This window comes from Aphelocoma coerulescens, chromosome 5 (assembly GCF_041296385.1).
Source record: "Aphelocoma coerulescens isolate FSJ_1873_10779 chromosome 5, UR_Acoe_1.0, whole genome shotgun sequence".
NCBI lineage: Eukaryota > Metazoa > Chordata > Aves > Passeriformes > Corvidae > Aphelocoma > Aphelocoma coerulescens.
The window spans coordinates 67031271-67049921 of record NC_091019.1 but is presented as its reverse complement, the minus strand read 5'-3'; the positions used below and the strand labels follow the sequence as shown (position 1 = coordinate 67049921).

Here is an 18651-nt window from a genome sequence, read left to right as displayed (position 1 = left end):
ATGGTTCAAGAATCAGAAGGTGCCCCCTGAGCCTCCCTTTCTCCAGGCTGAGCCCCCTCAGCTCCCCTTGTGCTCCCCTGTGGGAGTTGCAGGTGGGTTGGCTTCCAGCCTCTCCAGAGTGTGTTAACCAGGCCGAGGTGGGGCTGTGGAGCTCCCTGTTGAGAGGAGGGATCCTCCCTGGGTGTCCCTGCTGTGCCCAAAGCGCCTCCAGCAGCACCAGAGGTGGCACAAGGCCCAGCACTCACCCTTTGGAGCCTCCTGGGGAGCGACAAAGCACTGGCAGTGCTGGAGTCAGCACCAACTCCAGGGTTTCAAACTTCAGAGGTTCTTGGGCTCCTTTTCATACTGAACCAACTGGTGCCAGGCCAAGGACACCAAAACTGCGCCGAGACTGTTCCACGGAAAGGGAAGATGCAACTTGGTCCTGATCTCATCTGATCTGTCAGCTCTGACACTGAGCTCTTGTCTGAGAGTTTCATTAACATTCCCTGAAGTCATCCTTGCCTTCCCTGAAAGGCACTAGCAGTGTTCCCAAGGCAGGGTATGTTCCCACTGGAATGCACCAAAATCTTCACCTGGAGAAGAGAAGGGACTTGGGAGAGCTCTGAGCCCCTTGCAGGGCCTAAAGGGGCTCCAGGAGAGCTGGAGAGGGACTGGGAACAAGGCATGGAGGGACAGGAGCCAGGGAATGGCTTCCCAGTGCCAGAGGGCAGGGCTGGATGGGAGATTGGGAATTGGGAATTGCTGGCTGGGAGGGTGGGGAGGGGCTGGGCTGGAATTGCCAGAGCAGCTGTGGCTGCCCCTGGATCCCTGGCAGTGCCCAAGGCCAGGCTGGACATTGGGGCTGGGAGCAGCCTGGGACAGTGGGAGGTGTCCCTGCCATGGCAGGGATTTAAGGGATGGGATTTAAGGTCCTTTCCAACCATTCCATGATCCTCTGATGGAATGGTTTCTGTGGATGTGCTGTGCATCCAGGCTCCTGCTATAAATATTCCATGGCTAAATACACCCAGCTGATCTGGCTGACGTTCGTTTACGGTGCTTAATTAACAGAGGGGTTTAAGACCAATACAGGTCAAAGCTCTTTCCTTAAATACCCAAAAGAGGGAACCTCAAACCATGGTTTAATTGATTAGTTTCTTACTGGGGGGTAAAATATAAAATCAAGCAAAGCATTGTTTTACTGTGAATAGCCAAATGATCTGGAAATTTCTGACCAATTATCAATTTCATTCAGAGATTTGTCATGACCTAATACAAGCCAGCACAAGAGGTATTTGTGGGGGTTTTTTTGGGTGTTTTCTTTCCTGTTAGAGAAGAAATTCACTGATGTGTGGCTTTCCTTTCCTTGTACTCACTCAGTGATTCAAGAAATTTGTATTTTGTACAATAGCTTAAAAAAAGTCAATTTAAAGGCTTTTTTTTTAACTAGATGAAGTGAAAATGGTTGGCAAAAAATCATATTATATTTACATGCTCTTAAAATCTTAGAGAAGAAGTTGGCCCAGTCAAAAGGAAATCAAAAAGTCAAAGAAGCCCTAAATGTGACCCCTGGAAAAGGCACATCCAGCAAAGCCTTTAATGCCCCAGGGGCTTTATTGCTGCAGCAATGCCTGTGGGCACATGGGGGGATTCACTCCCCTGGGGATTTTCGGTGCAACATGGGAACAAATCGAGTTGTCCTTCTGCAAAATAATTCAATCTCTTTTAAGCATTTTTTTGCCAATTAAACTGTGCTGTTTGGAAATAAGGTCAGGCAGAGTAATCCTTTTTGTGGGGATGATGTTTGTGCGGGTTTCTGAGGGGAGCAGGGCAGTGCTGGTGCTTTGTTGTTCCTTAGGAGGGGAGGAATGCTTCATTTCCATGTCCAGAGTGGGAGGGGGACTCTGCACCTTTCCCACTTCCAGGCTGCCAGTGTGAACTCGCAGCTTTTCACACAAAAAACAAAATAAATCCCCAAATCTTTGGGATTGTCTCAGTTTTCCACCCTCTGACTCCAAACACCTTGGGAGGGAAACATCTCCTAACCCTGGGATGACTCTGGAACCAGTGGCCCTGAAATCAGCTCTCATTTATCATCTGTCTGGGTGCCCCAGGGGATCCTCCAGATGAACAGCAGGGAAACCATTCCCAGGACACCCCAGAATCCCAGTGAACCTGAAAAGCCTTCCCATCCTTTTGGAGTCTTAAATCAGACGTGTTTTGGGGGAAAATTCCGTATTTTCAGCCAGCTGGACCTTTTTTCTCAGGAGACCCTGAATGCAAAGTGAAAAATGGTTCAAGTAAGGACAATGAAATGGTTTTATCTGGGGTTTTTAGACACTCATTGCCAGTAACTTCTCTCTGGTTAAAATCCTCTTCTGAGATGTGTCAAAACCTCTGATTTCAGAGAAGGTGGAAGGGGTTTGGGTTGGTTTTGGAGGGTGACATGCCAGGGAGCCCCAAAATCTCAGTTCCTTTATACTGATTGTTCTGGTCTTGTTGCCAAATGATTTGGGACCAAGCATTAACTGAGAGCAGGGCTGGGTTGTTCAGAGCTGGAACTGCAGGTGCTTTGTGCTTTTCCTGGCGCTGGGTTTGTGCTCCCAGTGAGAACAGAGAAGTCCCAGTGATGTGGGAGTGGGACTGGATGGTCCTGCAGGTCCTTCCAAGCCCAGCCATTCCATGAATCCACACCCTCAGCTTCCAGCTCTGCCTTCCCAATGCTAAACATGGAGAGAACAGGGGTATCCAAGCAGGGGCAGGGCATGTTCTCAGTAAATGGGATTGTTATCATGGAATCCTGGAATGGTTTGGGTTGGAGGGACCTTTGTGGGAAACAGAGGAGTAAAGACTTCTGCAGTTAGGGGTGGGTTTGATTTACAAGCCTGGAAGGGATTTGGTCGGGCATAATTGACAGAGATTTACAGAACTACAAACCTGTGTTTTTTATAGTTATAAGTAAAAATATGCACTGGGTGCTATGGTGAAGGGGTTTGAGTATAATAATGTGATTTTATAGGTTAAGAATTCAGATGCTGTAGAGGTGGTCTCTGTGTGGACGTGACATGACAGACACAACCGCACTGCGGTGAGAAGTTCCACAGGTGATGGGTCACAAAGTCAAAACAAAGTTTCCTTTTAAGTGTCTATAGGATTAGAAAGTTATAAATTGCTGTGTAGCCCTTTGCCTGGTGACTATTGGCCATTACTGTGGTGTGGTGCAAATCTCACACCTCGAGACTGATGCTTTATGTGTTATTTTAAGCAATAAATCCTGTGTAATTGCATAGTCCCATCTCTCTTTAACAAGAGCTCAGATGGGGTGAAAGAGCTGAGGATAGGCACCAATAGACCCTAAATCCCACCTAGTGCCAGCCCTGCCATGGCAGGGACACCTCCCACTGCCCCAGGCTGCTCCCAGCCCCAATGTCCAGCCTGGCCTTGGGCACTGCCAGGGATCCAGGGGCAGCCCCAGCTGCTCTGGGCACCCTGATGTATCTCCTGCTTCAGCCTCTTTAATGATGCCAGTTCCCATGTTTGCCAGGGCAAACACCCTGTGTTTGTAACAACCTTTCTTTTTAGAAAATAAAAACTTTCTGGTTTTATTGGGTAGCAGACAGCAAAACCCAACAGAATGAGCAGGTCTATCAATAACGTGATGCCATTAGGGAGAGAATTATCACAGTTTGGGAGAAGGAAATGGGGGTTTCTGTGTCCCTCAGGCTTCTTCCATGACTCAGCTAAATGCATTTTTAAAGATCTTCTCATGGAATACACTTAAACCTCCAGAAAAAAGTTGTTCTTCCCCTGAAGTGCATTCTGGAAACGGAGCAATCATGGAACAGGGATTGATTACTCTGCTCATTAACCAGTTCCTGGAAGGGATAATGAGTACAGGGCTGTTCTGAGCTGAGGGCGAGGAGCAGGGCACTCACAGGGCACCAGGTTTGGGAGTGCTTTGGGAAGTGCCCATTTGTGCTGCAGCAAAACAGGAGTTTTGGTAAAAGATGTAAAAGATGATCAGAAAAAATTCCTGGAATCACAGAATGGTTTGGGTTGGGAAGGAGCTTAAAGCTGTTCCAAGCCCCTGGAGAGGAGAGGGGGGAATGGGGTGGCTGGGAGGGTCTGAGGAGCAGCATTGGCTTGGCCAGCCCACCCCAAAGGGGGGAATTCTGCATGGTTTCACTCAGGCTTTCAATTAAAGGAGTTTTAATTGTTAAAAATCCACACTGTAGCTGTCTACAGATTTATCTTTAATTTCCAAATAGCAACATCACTGGGGTTTCATCAGGCAGATGAATCTTGTTAGAAAATGTGCACCCAAAGCAGCTTACAAGGAGAGAGGGGGTAATTTCAGTTTTGGCACTTGATGCCTTAAATTGAAGTACTGGGAAACAGAATGGGTGTATATTTTATATAAATACACATATATTTATAGACTAAAAGTGAAAAGTTTAATATCCTAAGTTTGCTTTTCTGCTTCTATTTTCTATATTAAAACATATTTTGTTTTATGAAGTGAATCAGTGGTTCCAGGCAGGGTCATTGATTGAATGCAATAATCTCAGAGGGATGCTGTTTTCCTGCTCCTGACCTATTTTCCGAGGAGCTGGTACACCCTGGAACCCTCTGGGTTAGAGGGGAGCTGAGCAGGTAATTTAAGGCTCCACAAGTTGGGTACGTCCAGGCCAAAATGTGATAATTCCAAATCTGCCCTTTCACTGGCTCAGCATTAGCTGCCCTGGCTGGGACACGGCGTTTTGTTCTGGAGAAAGTGTTTGGAGTGGCCCCGGGAAGTGGAGCAGTTACATAACCCTGGGAGCCCCAAATGAGGTTACTGAGCTTTGGCCTAGATGCTAAATTTGGCCCCAGCAGTGCTGCCAGGCTGCAGTGGGGCTGTTTTCCATCAGAGCACAGTCAGAGGGAATGTGGAGGGGCTTGGGGACATTCCTGGGAAAACTCCTCCCTGATCCTGTTTGCTGTGGGAGAATCCCACAATCCCGGAATGGTTTGGGTGGGAAGGACCTTAAATCCCACCCATCCCACCCAGTGCCATGGGCAGGGACACCTCCCACTGTGCCAGGCTGCTCCCAGCCCCAATGTCCAGCCTGGCCTTGGGCACTGCCAGGGATCCAGGGGCAGCCACAGCTGCTCTGGGAAACCTGATTCGTTTGGGGGTTGTAGGATTTGGGGGTTGTCGCTTGAGTGGTTTTGTATTTGGAGGCTTGGGAGGGTTGTAATTTGGTTTTGGGGGTTGTAGCTTGAGTTTGGGTTTTGGAGGTTTTGAGGGTTGTAGTTTGAGTTTAGAGTTTGTAAGTTTTGGAGGTTGTATTTTGTTTGGGTTTGGAATTGTAGCTTTTGGGAGTTGTATTTTGATTGGGTTTGGGGGTTGTAGTTTGACTTTGGGGTTTGGAGGTTTTGAGGGTTGTAGTTTGCTCGGGTTTGGATTGGTAGGGTTTAGGGGTTGTAGTTTGGTTTTGAGTTCGTAGGTTTTGGGGTTGTAGTTTGAGGAGTTTGAGATTTGTAGGTTTGAGGTTTGTAGTTTGATGAGTTTGGGGTTTGTTGGCTTTAGGGATTGTAGTTTGATTGGTTTTGAGTTTTTGGGGGTTTGGGGGTTTGTTGTTTGGTTAGTTTTAGGTTTGGGGGTTGTACTTTGATGGGGTTTGGAGGTTTTGGGGGTTGTACTTTGATGGGGTTTGGGGGTTGTACTTTGATGGGGTTTAGGGGGTTGTACTTTGGTTAATTTTGGATCACAGGACAATATTAGGCGGAGCCTGATCAGCACTGCACTCTCAGAACTGTGTGGGGTGGGCAGGGGCAGCACCTCCTCCTGTTTCACCAGTGTTCAGTGGTTTGGCAGCTCATTAACTAATCCTTAATCCATTTAATTTCTGTCTCGTTTGTGTAAAGCTGAAATGCTTGAATTGAGTCCTTGTGCAAGGGCAGTTGTTCCTTAGATAAACCCAAACAGACCCTTATCAGCCCTGTTGTCATCAGCCCAGTGTTCCCCTCCTCAGCTGACACCTGGGGAGGGAGCTGGACCCAGGTTTGTCGTTCCTCTTGGATTTCAGACAAAGAATCCCATGTCTTGAGTCTGTGTTTGGACCAGGCTTGAGGGAAAGGAGTAATTTGGAACCTGCCAGATCAAAATCATCCTTTAACCCTTCCATGACAATTCCTTTCCTCACTGTTCTTATTAATCCTTCTCCTAAGGCAGATGGTGTAGTCTGGGAGACCTTTAACTAAAAAATCCAGACTTGGAGTTTCTTTGGATGCCATTACAAATGGATGGTCTAAGCATCAGGGTGTGTGTGAAATCGGTGTTGAAACGATGCTGATGATTCATGACAAAATCTGTTATCACTGCACAGTTTGCTTTGCCTGCTGCAACCAGAGAGGATCCCCAACCCTGTTAGGGATCAGTCTTCAAATTCCTGGAAGGTGGCTTTGGATCCTGCTTCCAGAAATACCTCCAGACAAGCCCATCTCTGATTGTCACAGTCATTTTTCTCACCCTCTATTCCATAAAGGTACCTCGTGTAATTTCAGGGGTTAAGGAGTTCAGGGATTCATCTGCCTGAACTGCCAAAAAATGATTGTTCCTTCTGCTCAGATCCCACGTGTCCAGGTGCACTGTGCTTCTCCCAAGTGTGTGTTTAACAGAGCTGCTTGCCTTTCTAACAGGGCTTTATAGACACCCACGAAAAACTAACTCAGAGTCTGTGGGAAGTTCTTTAGGAGAACAAAACCTTTGTCCCTTGCTGTGAACCTCGCTGTGAGCAGCCCGGGGCGCCTGGGTGCGTCTCTGGTAACCACTGCCCTGTGTCCCCAGGGAGACTGCAGCTATGAGCGGGAGCTCCGGCCCCACTTACGGATGGAAGATGTGGATATTCCCGGGAATCAAAGGCATCTCTCCATGGCCAACCCCCCCTGCGGGCAGAGAGGCCGCTGCTCCAGGAAAGACCTGGCAAAATCGAAACCAAAACCACTCTTACCTGATAGAGGTGATAATGGGAGCGAGTTCTTTGCCACCTTTAAAATAACCAAACCCAAGGCTCCCAGAAGAGCTGCTGGACTCGGTGAGGACGTGCCTGTGTTACCTCGGGATCCTTCGGCTTCTCCCTCAGGAGCAAGGCTTGCTCTGGCTGGGCACTCTGACCCGGGCAGTGACAGGGACGAGGGGCTGGAGGTGACATTTGATTTAAATGCATTTATTGACCTGTGTGACCACGGCGAAGGCACTGAAACCCCAGCGAGTCCAGCAGCCCAGGGAAACAGCCCTGCAGGTAAAGCCTGCGGATCCCTGGGGAGGATCCACATGGATTCGGGGTACGAGACCTCTCCTGTGGCCTCAGACCTGTTCTACCTCCCCGAATCCTGCAGGGATTCATTCCCACTCGTGGGACTGCCCCAGGAGCCCCCGGGGCTGGAACAAGCATTCTGCCAGGTGCAAGGGCTTTTATCCCAGTCCCCTCCCTCTGGGGATAAGCTGGAGGACTTGGAGAGCACGATGAGAAGTGAAGGAACAACGTCTCCTTCCCCAAAAGTTCTCCCCAATGGTCACTCAGAGGCACTGCAGGGCAGCATCTCCCTCGCATCCCCAAAAACTGATCCTGCACTGCTGCTCCTGGAAAATCCCAAAGTGACAGTCCCCAGGGAATTCTGTGCCTCAGGAAGTGCCCGTTGGTCCAAAACTGTGCCACCTCCCAAGGCTGCTGTGGATGAGGAGGAGCAGCTCTGGGACGATAGCTTCGATGGCCTGTTTGACACCGAGGAATTCCCTGAAATCCCAAACAACATTCCCAGCATGAACCAGCTCCTGACAAACGGCCCTGCAAAGGAGCCCTTAGTTCCCAAGGACACAGGAGAGGCTGCCCTTGAGCACGAGGCTGTGGTTCCTGGCGGGGAGCAGAGTCTCCATCTGTTTGAGGATGAGGCTGGTGAGGACACGGGCGAGGGCAGCTCCGTGAGCTCTGAGCCTGCAGCCAGGGCAGGTCCAGCCGGGAGCATCGCTGGGATGGATGGAGAGCCTGGCAGGGCGTTCCCAAGTGTGACCCCTGCCCAGCCCTGCAGGGAGCAGCCCGGGAGCAGGGAATCCATGGGAACATCAGGAGTGGCCCAGCAGTGCCTGGAGAAGGAGGATCCCTACGACTGCTCCCAGGAACTGTTCTCCGTGACCTTCGACCTGGGCTTCTCCATCGAGGACAGCGGGGATGAAACCTCTGAGGAGACCAGGAATGCTGATAACCCCAAACTGAACGGTGCCCCAGGGGCTGAATCCACTGAGGATGCAAACATGTGCCTGAGTGATGGCTCCAGGCTGGAAACCTCTCCTGGATGGGACTGCAGGAGGCTCCGGAGAAGGGACGTGTCCACACCATTGTCATTCCAGAGCAGGGGCAGGAGTGGCAGGGAAGGGACAGAGGCTCCTGCAGCAGGGCCTTTCCTGAAGTCAGGGGGCAGCAGAACGGGAAGGGAACCCCCTGGACCTTTGCCTTCAGCTCTTCTGACCCCAACAAGTAGGAAGGGTGTGGATATCAAAGCTGTCAAAAGAATTCCTATGAAAGTCTTCTCGAATGCCAGGGAGCAAATTCCAGAGGTGCCTCCTGTAGATCAAGTCCAAAAAAGCCCAAGGAGGCAGAACTTTGGGAGCTCAGCCATGGATTCCCCTTCAGGAAGGACAGAAGGCCTGGAAAACACCAAGCTCCGTGGATCCCGTGTGGCTCCTGCTGCAGGTAGGGATTTTGGTGGGACAGGTGTTGGACCTTCGTGGTTAGGAAACAGGATCCAGTATCTTTCAGATCCTCACCTGGGTTTTATGACTGGGGTGGGAAGATTGGAAGAAAGAGGAATAGTGGCTGTGTGCTGGAAGCTGGGTCCGTGAGGGGATGTTCCCTGTGTCCTGTCCCTCCATCCTTGTCCCCAGTCCCTCTCCAGCTCTCCTGGAGCCCCTTTAGGCCCTGCAAGGGGCTCTGAGCTCTCCCTGGAGCTTCTCCTCTCCAGGTGAGCACTCCCAGCTCTCCCAGCCTGGCTCCAGAGCGGCTCCAGCCCTGGAGCAGCTCCGTGGCCTCTCAGGCAGTGACCATTTGCCGGCCCCACTCGGTGCTGTCACAGGGATTTGTGTCACAAAATGCTGCCACAGCTCTGACTCGTGCTCAATCAACTTTTAACGGCTTCTTCTCTTGGTTTCCTGCTTCCCTTCCCTTTTTCTGCCTTTGTGCTGCCTGGGGTAATCACTTCCCCCCGGGACTCTCCAGGGAAGCAGGATTTATTGTCCATCCCAGCGGGAGATTATCTCTTTCCATTACCGAGGCTGCAGAGAACAATATTCACCCTGTAGATCAATAAATAATCTCCTTTGGAGGTGCTTTTCTGAGAGAGGCAAGCTTTGATTGCTCACTTAGAACAAAATTGTGTTGGGAACTGTGCAATTCTGGTGAATGTTGTTTACTCTGCTTTCTGCAGGAGCCAGCAGTGACAGTGAGGAAGAGATCGTTTTCCAGAGGAAAAACAGGATAAAAAAGAATGTTTTGAAGTCTCCTGATGTGAGTCTTAAGGGAAAGAAAATAGACAAGAGAAGCAGAATGACACTTGAAAGAGCGAAACACAAACGCTGTGTGCGCTGACGTCCGTTCTGTTCCCACAGGGGATGGATCAGAGCGACTCGGAGTGTCCAGCTCGGCTCTCCAGGAAACGCCGGCGCCCTCCGAACGTGGTCAGCAGTGAAAGGGGGGAGAAATAATGGGAACCCATTCCTGCTCCCCTTCAGTCCCTCCCCAGGGTCTCCAGAGATCCCAGAATCCCAGAATGGTTTGGGCTGGAGGGACCTTAAATCCCCACCCATCCCAGCCCTGCCATGGCAGGGACACCTCCCACTGTCCCAGGCTGCTCCCAGCCCCAATGTCCAGCCTGGCCTTGGGCACTGCCAGGGATCCAGGGGCTTTGATGACTTTGGAGTTGTTGTTTGGCAGTGAAATATTGTACCAGCCAGGAAGAGTAAAATAACCTTCCTGCACAAAGCTTTGAACCAAAAGAAGCAAATTCATGTCCCATCTGGCCTGATTTTCCTTCCAAACCCCATTTTTCTGTGCTGTTAGTGGGAGGTGTCGCTGCCCATGGCAGGGGTGGCCCTGGAGGAGCTTTAAGGTCCCTTCCCACCCACACCAGTCTGGGACTCAGAGCCTTTAATGGAATTATTCCTTGCTGTGCCCCTGCTCACTCGGTGCGTTCCCCGTTCCAGTCGGACACGTCCAGTGAGGACAGTGGGGATTTCCAGCGGGGCAGGAGCCGCTGCAGAGCCTGGGCCAGGCCCCAGCCCGGAGGAGCCAAGCGGCAGCGGGGCAGGAGCTGCGCGACAGCCAAGGTGTGTGACACTCCTGGGACACCAGGTCAGGCTGGGAGCAGCTGCAAGTGCAGCTGGAATGAGGACAGCCAGCTCTGGGCTGGGGAGGCTTCCAGAGGCTCAGCGCTCCCACACCAGCTCATGGCAAACACTGGAGCTGGAACCTTGGAATGCTGGAGAAAGATCTGCACCCTCTGGGTGGCAGAGGGGACTGCAGGGCCTGGTGACAGCTGTGAGGACAAAGAACAACTCAGAGGGCAACTCCAGAGATGCCCAGAGAGGATTCAGCCTGGGGGCTCAGGGTCCTGTCCAGGAGAAGAAATAATAATAATAACAACTACTATTATTTTTTTTCCTATCTGTTATTATATTATTTTATTTAGTACAGTATTTCTATATTATATACAATATATTATATAATATATATTTTATATATTATATTATATATTATATATAATTATATATATAATTTATTATATATTATATAATATTATATATTATATATACTATATAATTATATATTATATATATTATATAATATATATTATATATACTATGTAATTATATATAACTATATATATTATATAATATATAATATACTACATATTATATAATGTATATTACAATATATTATATAATGTATATTACAATATATATATTATTATACTCTATCATATATATTGATTATAAATAATTATTTTTATTATTATCCTATCAATATCGAGCTGCTTGCTCATGTGAATGATCCCTACCAGTGGCCTCACCTCTGCACGTTTAAGGCAGCAATGGTCCCTCAACCCCACATCTTAAATCTTAGCTCAGCATTTAACACTTCAGCAGGGTTGGAGGCAGGAGAGGGGGCAGCACCAGAGTTATTGTAGCTACAAAGCTCTTAAATCTCCATGGCTGTGGTGGCTCTGGGCAGAAATTGCCCTAATCAGGGCTCCAGGGCACAGTATGTGGGACATTTTAAGATTTTTTAACAATAATCTTCCTTATTAAGATTCCCCAGTGGTATCAGTGGTTTATGTTCTGGAGTACAAAGAATGAGGTGGAGTAAAAGCCATTTTTCAGTTTGATTTAAACTTTTTTTTTTTCCCTTAATGTGAGACAAAAAGGAAGAAAAGTGTGTCTGCTTGGGAAGTCGTAGTGTGCCTTTACACAGCTCCTTCCCTGAAGGGCCCCAGTGAGGGACATGGCAGAATTCCAGACCCTCGGGAGATCCCAGACGTGGAAACCACCCTGGCCAGCCCAGCCCCAGCCAGGGAGCTGTGCCTGGACTGGGAGCAGCTCTCGGGGCCCAGAGCTGCAGGTTGAGAACAGAGGGGGACAAATCCAAGGGCCCAGAGCAGCCCCTGGCACTGAATCCAGGAAATCATTCCAGGAGCTGGGACCTGGCTGTTCCCAAGGGTGACCAGGCTCTGCACTGGTGGGTGTTGGTGTCAGGGAGCTTTGTGCTCTCCATGGGCTTTCCAAGGAGAGAGGATTAAGGGCAATTGGCAATAGCATTAAGAGCTCCTTACTATCAAAAGGTGACTCCAAATAATCAGAACAGTTGGGGAAAAGGAACTGTTAATAATTCCTGTCATTTGAGATTACGGACTGGTGTAAGCAAAGGATTAAAAAGTTTAAGGGAATGTGGAAATCAGGGAAGTCACCTACTGCAGCACAAGATACCTGAGAGTTCCATGAACTAAACTCAGATTTACAGCTCTGTGCTTTTTATTCCAGGTATTCTGAAGGCAGACAAACCATTCTCATGGAGTCGTGGAGATACATAATTATTTGGGGGCTAATTTTATGTCTTACTTTAGTACTTCATAGCTGAAATTACAGGAGAAAAATCAGGTTAATATAAAGTATTTTGGACAAAACATCTTCCTGGATTGTTTTGTTTCCATGCATGACCTTGGGAAGGTGTTGTTGTCTGGTTTTGGTGGAATTTAGGATCGTGTCTCCTGCACTGCAGTCACCTGGGAAGTGCCTCATCTTCCCTGGACTGAGCTGTGCCACCTGAGGGATTCATGCTTTGATGAATCCTAAATCCTGGGCAGAAAGGGGCAAACCAGGGTGGGGTCTGTGTCTGAAATTCCTGCTGGACTTGGGTTTGGAGGAATCCAGCACTCTGAAATCAAACCAGGTTTTTTAAAGTAAATGAAATGAGTAAAACTGGACTTAGGAGTTACAAAGTGACCTGTTGTGTTTGTTTGGGCAGCTTTGTGGGGGCGCTCTGCCCGTGCCATTCCCTGGCCCAGCAGATGGATTCTCTTCCCAAGCTGGATCCCTGCGCTGGTCCAAGCGCTGCTGGAGCGGCTCAGGCGGAGCTCTCGGTGCAGCAGGGTTTAATTAGAGGCCAGGGTTAATTGTGTGTGTGTGCTGTGTGCAGGCTGCAGCCAGGCAGTTCCTGGAGGAGGAGGCTGAGCTGTCCCAGCTGGACGCTGAGGGGGTCTCGTCGGACGAGAGCGACGGGGCCGGGGATGAGCTGAGCCCGTCCCTGGCCCAGTTCCTGAACGATGACGGGGAGGCCACAGAGGCCCTGAACGGTCAGTGGGGAATTCCATGTGCATCCCAGATCCAGGGGATCCCTGGGGTGGGATGGGCATGGCCAGGGGCAGCTGGGAGCAGTGACTGCCTCACCTGGGCATCCGGGGCTCTGCCTGCCTGGAAAACCTCCAGTATCCTGAGGGAGCGCCTGGAGCTGGGCCAGGGCAGGCTCAGGCTGGAGATCAGGGAAAGGCTCTTCCCCCAGAGGGTGCTGGGCACTGCCCAGGCTCCCCAGGGAATGGGCACGGCCCCGAGGCTGCCAGAGCTCCAGGAGCGTTTGGGCAGCGCTGCCAGGGATGCCCAGGGTGGGGTTGTTGGGGGGTCTGGGCAGGGCCAGGGGCTGGGCTGGGTGATCCCTGTGGGTCCTTCCAGCTCAGGGTATTCTGGGATTCTGTGGCACCTTCCATGACACAGCTGGGTACACTTGGAATCCCAGAATGGTTTGAACTGGAGGCACCTTAAATCCCCACCCAGCCCCAGCCCTGCCATGGCAGGGACACCTCCCACTGTCCCAGACTGCTCCCAGCCCCAATGTCCAGCCTGGCCTTGGGCACTGCCAGGGATCCAGGGGCAGCCACAGCTGCTCTGGCAATTCCAGCCCAGCCCCTCCCCACCCTCCCAGCCAGCAATTCCTTCCCAATATCCAACCTAACCATGCCCTCCTTCATCTTAAAGCCTTAGACCTGTGATTTGGGATTTCCAGAGATGGCTGGAGAATTGCACATTTTTGCTTTGGGAAATGCAGGTTTTGGGGAGGCTACAAAGGAATGATTGGATATGGGAAACACGGTGTAGCAGCTGGGAGTTAGCAATTGTGTCTGCACTAATCCTTGATTGTTTTTCTCCTGTGCTATTTCAGACACTGAGATGAGGGGGGTTTACCTGAGCTCCGTGCGCAGCCCCGCCCTCGGCAGCAGATACAAAATGGTCCATCGGGAATTCAACGCCTCGGCCATTTTCTCCCAGGTGGGAAGGGCAGGGACTGCTCTCCTTGGGGAGTTCCCCTTGTGGGACCACCCTGAGCTTCCTGGCCTGCTCTGAAGGGCAGTTACAGCCTATTTTTTTTGGTAAATTACAAATTTTAACACAAAACTTCAGCCTGGAGAAGAGAAGGGGCTGGGGAAACCTCAGAGCCCCTTCCAGGGCCTAAAGGGGCTTGGAGAGGGAGTTGGAACAAGGGCTGGAGGGACAGGAGCCAGGGAATGGCTTCCCAGTGCCAGAGGGCAGGGCTGGATGGGAGACTGGGAATTGGGAATTGCTGGCTGGGAGGGTGGGCAGGGGCTGGGCTGGAATTGCCAGAGCAGCTGGGGCTGCCCCTGGATCCCTGGCAGTGCCCAAGGCCAGGCTGGACATTGGGGCTGGGAGCAGCCTGGGACAGTGGGAGGTGTCTCTGCCTATGGCAGGGGTGGGATGGGATTTGAGCCCCTCAGCCCCGGTGTTTGTGTGTGGGGAGGGCTGGATAAGCCAAGGCCTTCCTGGAGAGGAGCAGCCAAACCACTGCAAATTTCCAAAACTTCCTGGGTCTGTTTTCCCCCCCAGATTCCTGAGCAAGACTCAGCTTATGCTGAGGACAGCTTCTGTGTGGGAGATGAGGAGGAGGAGGAGGAAGCTCAGAGTGGCTGCAGTGAGGAGGAAGTGTGTGTGAATTTTGATCTGCTCAGCACCGAGAGCTCCGGCGGCGGCAGGAGCCGGTACCTGACTCGCCGCAGGACGAGGCTGCACCAGGCCAGGCTGGGAGGGAACGCTCCTGCCCCGCTGCAGAAGAGGAAACCATCCCGAATTATTGTCCTCAGTGACTCCAGCGAGGAGGAGATGGGAGCCAGCAGGGAGAAGCCCCTGGAAAGAGCCTGTTCCAGGGCAGGGCAGGGCAAGGGGCTGCTCCCCACGGCCCTGCCCTCAGCCCCCTCTGCACAGCACAGGAACAGGGCTGGGCAAGCCACAGCTCCTCAGGCTGGGCAGGAGGGCACAGGGAGGCTGCTGGGCTTGGGAGCTTCTGCAGTGCTGGATCTCCCCCCAGAGCAGCCAGGCAGGAGCACGTCCGTCCCCCCAGCTGGCTCTGGCTGCAGGAGCACGGAGCTGCAGGCTGCCGGTGAGGTCAGTGCTCCGTGAAAGCAGAGAGCTTCCTTGTGGGAAAGAATCCCCGTGGCAGGGCTGTTCTGAGGGCTGTCAGCAGCAGGAGTCAGGGAATCAGGGACTCATGGAATGGTTTGGGTTGGGAGGGACCTTAAAGCCCGTCCCATTCCACCCCCTGCCATGGGCAGGAACACCTTCCATAGCTCAGGTTGCTCCAACCTGGCCTTGGACACTTCCAGAACAGGACAACATCTCCCTTTCCTTTGCTGTCAGAAGCTTTTGTACTCCCAGGGTAACCTGGACTATCTTGGGAGTGAACAAATAAAAACTGGGGTTTAGACTCTCCCTTGGGTCTGACAGTCATGGGTCTGTGGGGAACAGCAGCAGCCACTGAAGCTTTGGGTTTGTAGCTATAAAATCCTGGTTTGCTGTCTGCATTCAGTGCTTTCAGCACCTCCCTGACGTTGGGTTCCTGATCTCTCACACTTCCCAGCCTGATCTCTGTCCTTTACAGGATCCAGGTTCTGTTGAACTTCTTAGTGAAAGCTGCTGCTTTTGTCACTCAAACTCTGGGATAATCAGCTCAGCTCAGTGGGGAGACTGATACAGGGATTAAAGTGTCAAACTGAAAAGTGTTGATATTGCAAAACATCCTTTTATTGATTAGATTTGAACCCTCATGATGTGTTATTTTCAACACTCACAGGTGCTCAGCTCTTTGAAGAAGACCCACGGGAGCAGCTCAGGCCCAGCATGTCCTGCTGCCCCTAACACCTCCTCAGCCTGGGCTCAGACTTCCCGTGGCCCTGTGGAGCAGAGCCCTTCCCTGGCTGGGATTTCCCGTGGCCCTGTGGAGCAGAGCCCTTCCCTGGCTGGGATCTCCCGTGGTCCCGGGGAGCAGAGCCCTTCCCTGGCTGGGATCTCCCGTGGTCCCGGGGAGCAGAGCCCTTCCCTGGCTGGGATCTCCCGTGGTCCCGGGGAGCAGAGCCCTTCCCTGGCTGGGATCTCCCGTGGTCCCGGGGAGCAGAGCCCTTCCCTGGCTGGGATCTCCCGTGGCCCTGTGGAGCAGAGCCCTTCCCTGGCTGGGATTTCCCGTGGTCCCGGGGAGCAGAGCCCTTCCCTGGCTGGGATCTCCCGTGGCCCTGTGGAGCAGAGCCCTTCCCTGGCTGGGATCTCCCGTGGTCCCGGGGAGCAGAGCCCTTCCCTGGCTGGGATCTCCCGTGGTCCCGGGGAGCAGAGCCCTTCCCTGGCTGGGATCTCCCGTGGTCCCGGGGAGCAGAGCCCTTCCCTGGCTGGGATTTCCCGTGGTCCCGGGGAGCAGAGCCCTTCCCTGTGCGTGCTGGCAGACAGCCGGGAGATCTGCTCGGGGCCGGAGGTGATCTCCTGCCTGCGGGCGGAGCACGGGCTGCGGGTGCAGGTCTGTGCCCTGGGCTCCGGCGACTACATCGTCAGCAACCGCCTGGCCGTGGACAGGCTGCTGCAGTCGGAGCTGCAGAGCCCCGGGAACAGGAACAAACTCAGCCAGAGGCTGCAGCGCCTGCAGGGCTCCTTCGAGAGGATCTGTGTGATTGTGGAGACAGACAGGGTCAGGCCAGGTGGGTGCTCCCAGCTGGGCAGCAGGGAATGCCCGGCTTTGACAGGGCACAGGGAATGGCTTCCCAGTGCCAGAGGGCAGGGATGGATGGGAGATTGGGAATTGGGAATTGCTGGCTGGGAGGGTGGGCAGGGGCTGGGCTGGAATTGCCAGAGCAGCTGGGGCTGCCCCTGGATCCCTGGCAGTGCCCAAGGCCAGGCTGGACATTGGGGCTTGGAGCAGCCTGGGACAGTGGGAGGTGTCCCTGCCATGGCAGGGGTGGGATGGGATTTAAGGTCCCTTCCAACCCAGTCCAGACTGGAATTCTGTGATAGGAACAAGCACAATCTTCTCCATGCAGAGACATTTGTTTTAATCCCAAAATCCAAACTGCAGTGAAATGATTCCACTGTCTATTCTCAGGCCCATCTAGACAATAACAGGCTCTTGCTTTCCTGTACTTCCACTCCTCAGGAGAAACATCCCGGTTTTTCCAGAGGACTCAGTACTATGACGGAGTGCTCTCAGCCATGGTCCAGGCTGGAATAAGGATCCTCTTCAGCTCCTGCCAGAAGGAAACTGCAGCTCTGCTCAAGGACCTGGCTCTGGTGGAGCACAGGAAGGACGCTGCCATCCAGGTGCCGACGGAGCCGGAGGGGCACCGGAGGGACATCCTCAACTTCTACCTGAGCATTCCCAACCTCAGCTACGGAGCTGCCCTCAACCTCTGCCACTCCTTTGACTCCGTGGCAGCCGTGGCCAACAGGTAACGCCAGCACAGGGGCTGCCAGGGCCTGACCTTCTGCTTCTTCTCTCCTGTGGCCGGGGAGAGCCTTCCTGCCCCTTTCCTGCCAGGATTGCTGCTCAGGGCATCCCTTCCTGCCCCTTTCCTGCCAGGATTGCTGCTCAGGGCATCCCTTCCTGCCCCTTTCCTGCCATGGCTGCTGCTCAGGGTGAGCCTTTCCTACCATCTCCCAGGAGCTTTCCTGTCCCATCTCAGCTCTTCACACATTCCAGTCTCTCCCGGCTGAGCAGCCCAGGGCACTGACACGGGCTCTGCTTCCACCCTCCCTCCTGCTGCCCCACCCTCTATTTCCTTCTGGCATTCCCTGTTTTCATTGCTCAGGCGCGCTGCCAGCCCTCGGACACCTGTGCAGAGCTGACTGCAGCAGCTCCCGGTGCTGTCCCATCCCGGGCTCCAGGGCTGCCGGTGCTGCTCCATCCCGGGCTCCAGGGGCTCCCGCTGCTGTCCCATCCTGGGCAGTGGAGGGCTCCAGGGGTGCCGGTGCTGTCCCATCCCGGGCTCCAGGGGTGCCGGTGATGCTCCATCCCGGGCTCCAGGGGCTCCCGGTGCTGTCCCATCCCGGGCTCCAGGGATGCTGGTGCTGTCCCATCCCGGGCTCCAGGGGCTCCCGGTGCTGTCCCATCCTGGGCAGTGGATCCAGGGCTCCAGGGGTGCCGGTGCTGTCCCATCCCGGGCTCCAGGGCTCCCTCTCGCTCCCTCTCTTGCAGCTCCGTCCCGGCGCTGGCGGCGGGGGCGCGGCTGAGCCGGCCCCAGGCCGAGGAGCTCCATCGGTTCCTGCGCCACGACTTCGACCTCCAGCTGCTGCCTCAGCCCCTGCCCGCCAAGGGGAAGAGCTGAGCTCGGCGCTCCGGGCCTGCACTGCACTTTACCCCGTTGGGATTGGGTGTAAATATGTAAATAAACATCACTGCACCACTGAGCCCCGTGTTTCCAGGTGAAAAAGGGAATTGCCAGGCGTTCCGTGTTCCCGGCACACGGCCGGGGCTCTGGGTGGGCCGGGGCAGCGCGTTCCCGGTGCTTTGGGGCCTCTGCCGGGCTCAGGTGCCGGATCCCTCCCCAGCCCCGCCGCTGCAGCCTCTGCTGCCACCACCTGGAAAAGGATCGGGATCGCTATTCCCGCCCCTCGGACAGCGGCGCTTCCCGGGAAGAGGCCGGGACAGGGAGAAATCAACTCCCTGGAACAGGAGCTGTCCCGGGCAGCCGGGCTCAGGCATTCCTGCCTGTCTGCCCTGCTCAGGTGAGACCCCACCTGCAGAGCTGCCCCAGCCCTGGGACACAGCAGGACCTGGAGCTGCTGGAGAGAGTCCAGAGAAATCCATGGAGCTGCTCCAG

General features: G+C 53.1%; 1 protein-coding gene across 1 annotated transcript in view; it reads left to right on the top strand.

Moving 5' to 3' along the window:
• Positions 1 to 18238, top strand: part of FANCM (FA complementation group M) — a 55755-nt gene extending 37517 nt beyond the window's left edge. The window contains exons 14-23 of the mRNA XM_069018698.1: positions 6815 to 8717; positions 9448 to 9527; positions 9629 to 9697; positions 10223 to 10345; positions 12711 to 12867; positions 13728 to 13834; positions 14408 to 14962; positions 15648 to 16536; positions 16989 to 17280; positions 18027 to 18238. Coding sequence (XP_068874799.1) covers positions 6815 to 8717; positions 9448 to 9527; positions 9629 to 9697; positions 10223 to 10345; positions 12711 to 12867; positions 13728 to 13834; positions 14408 to 14962; positions 15648 to 16536; positions 16989 to 17280; positions 18027 to 18156 — 4305 coding nt within the window. The 3' untranslated portion in view covers positions 18157 to 18238. The remainder of the gene's footprint in view (positions 1 to 6814; positions 8718 to 9447; positions 9528 to 9628; positions 9698 to 10222; positions 10346 to 12710; positions 12868 to 13727; positions 13835 to 14407; positions 14963 to 15647; positions 16537 to 16988; positions 17281 to 18026) is intronic.
• The last annotated feature ends 413 nt before the right edge of the window (positions 18239 to 18651 follow it).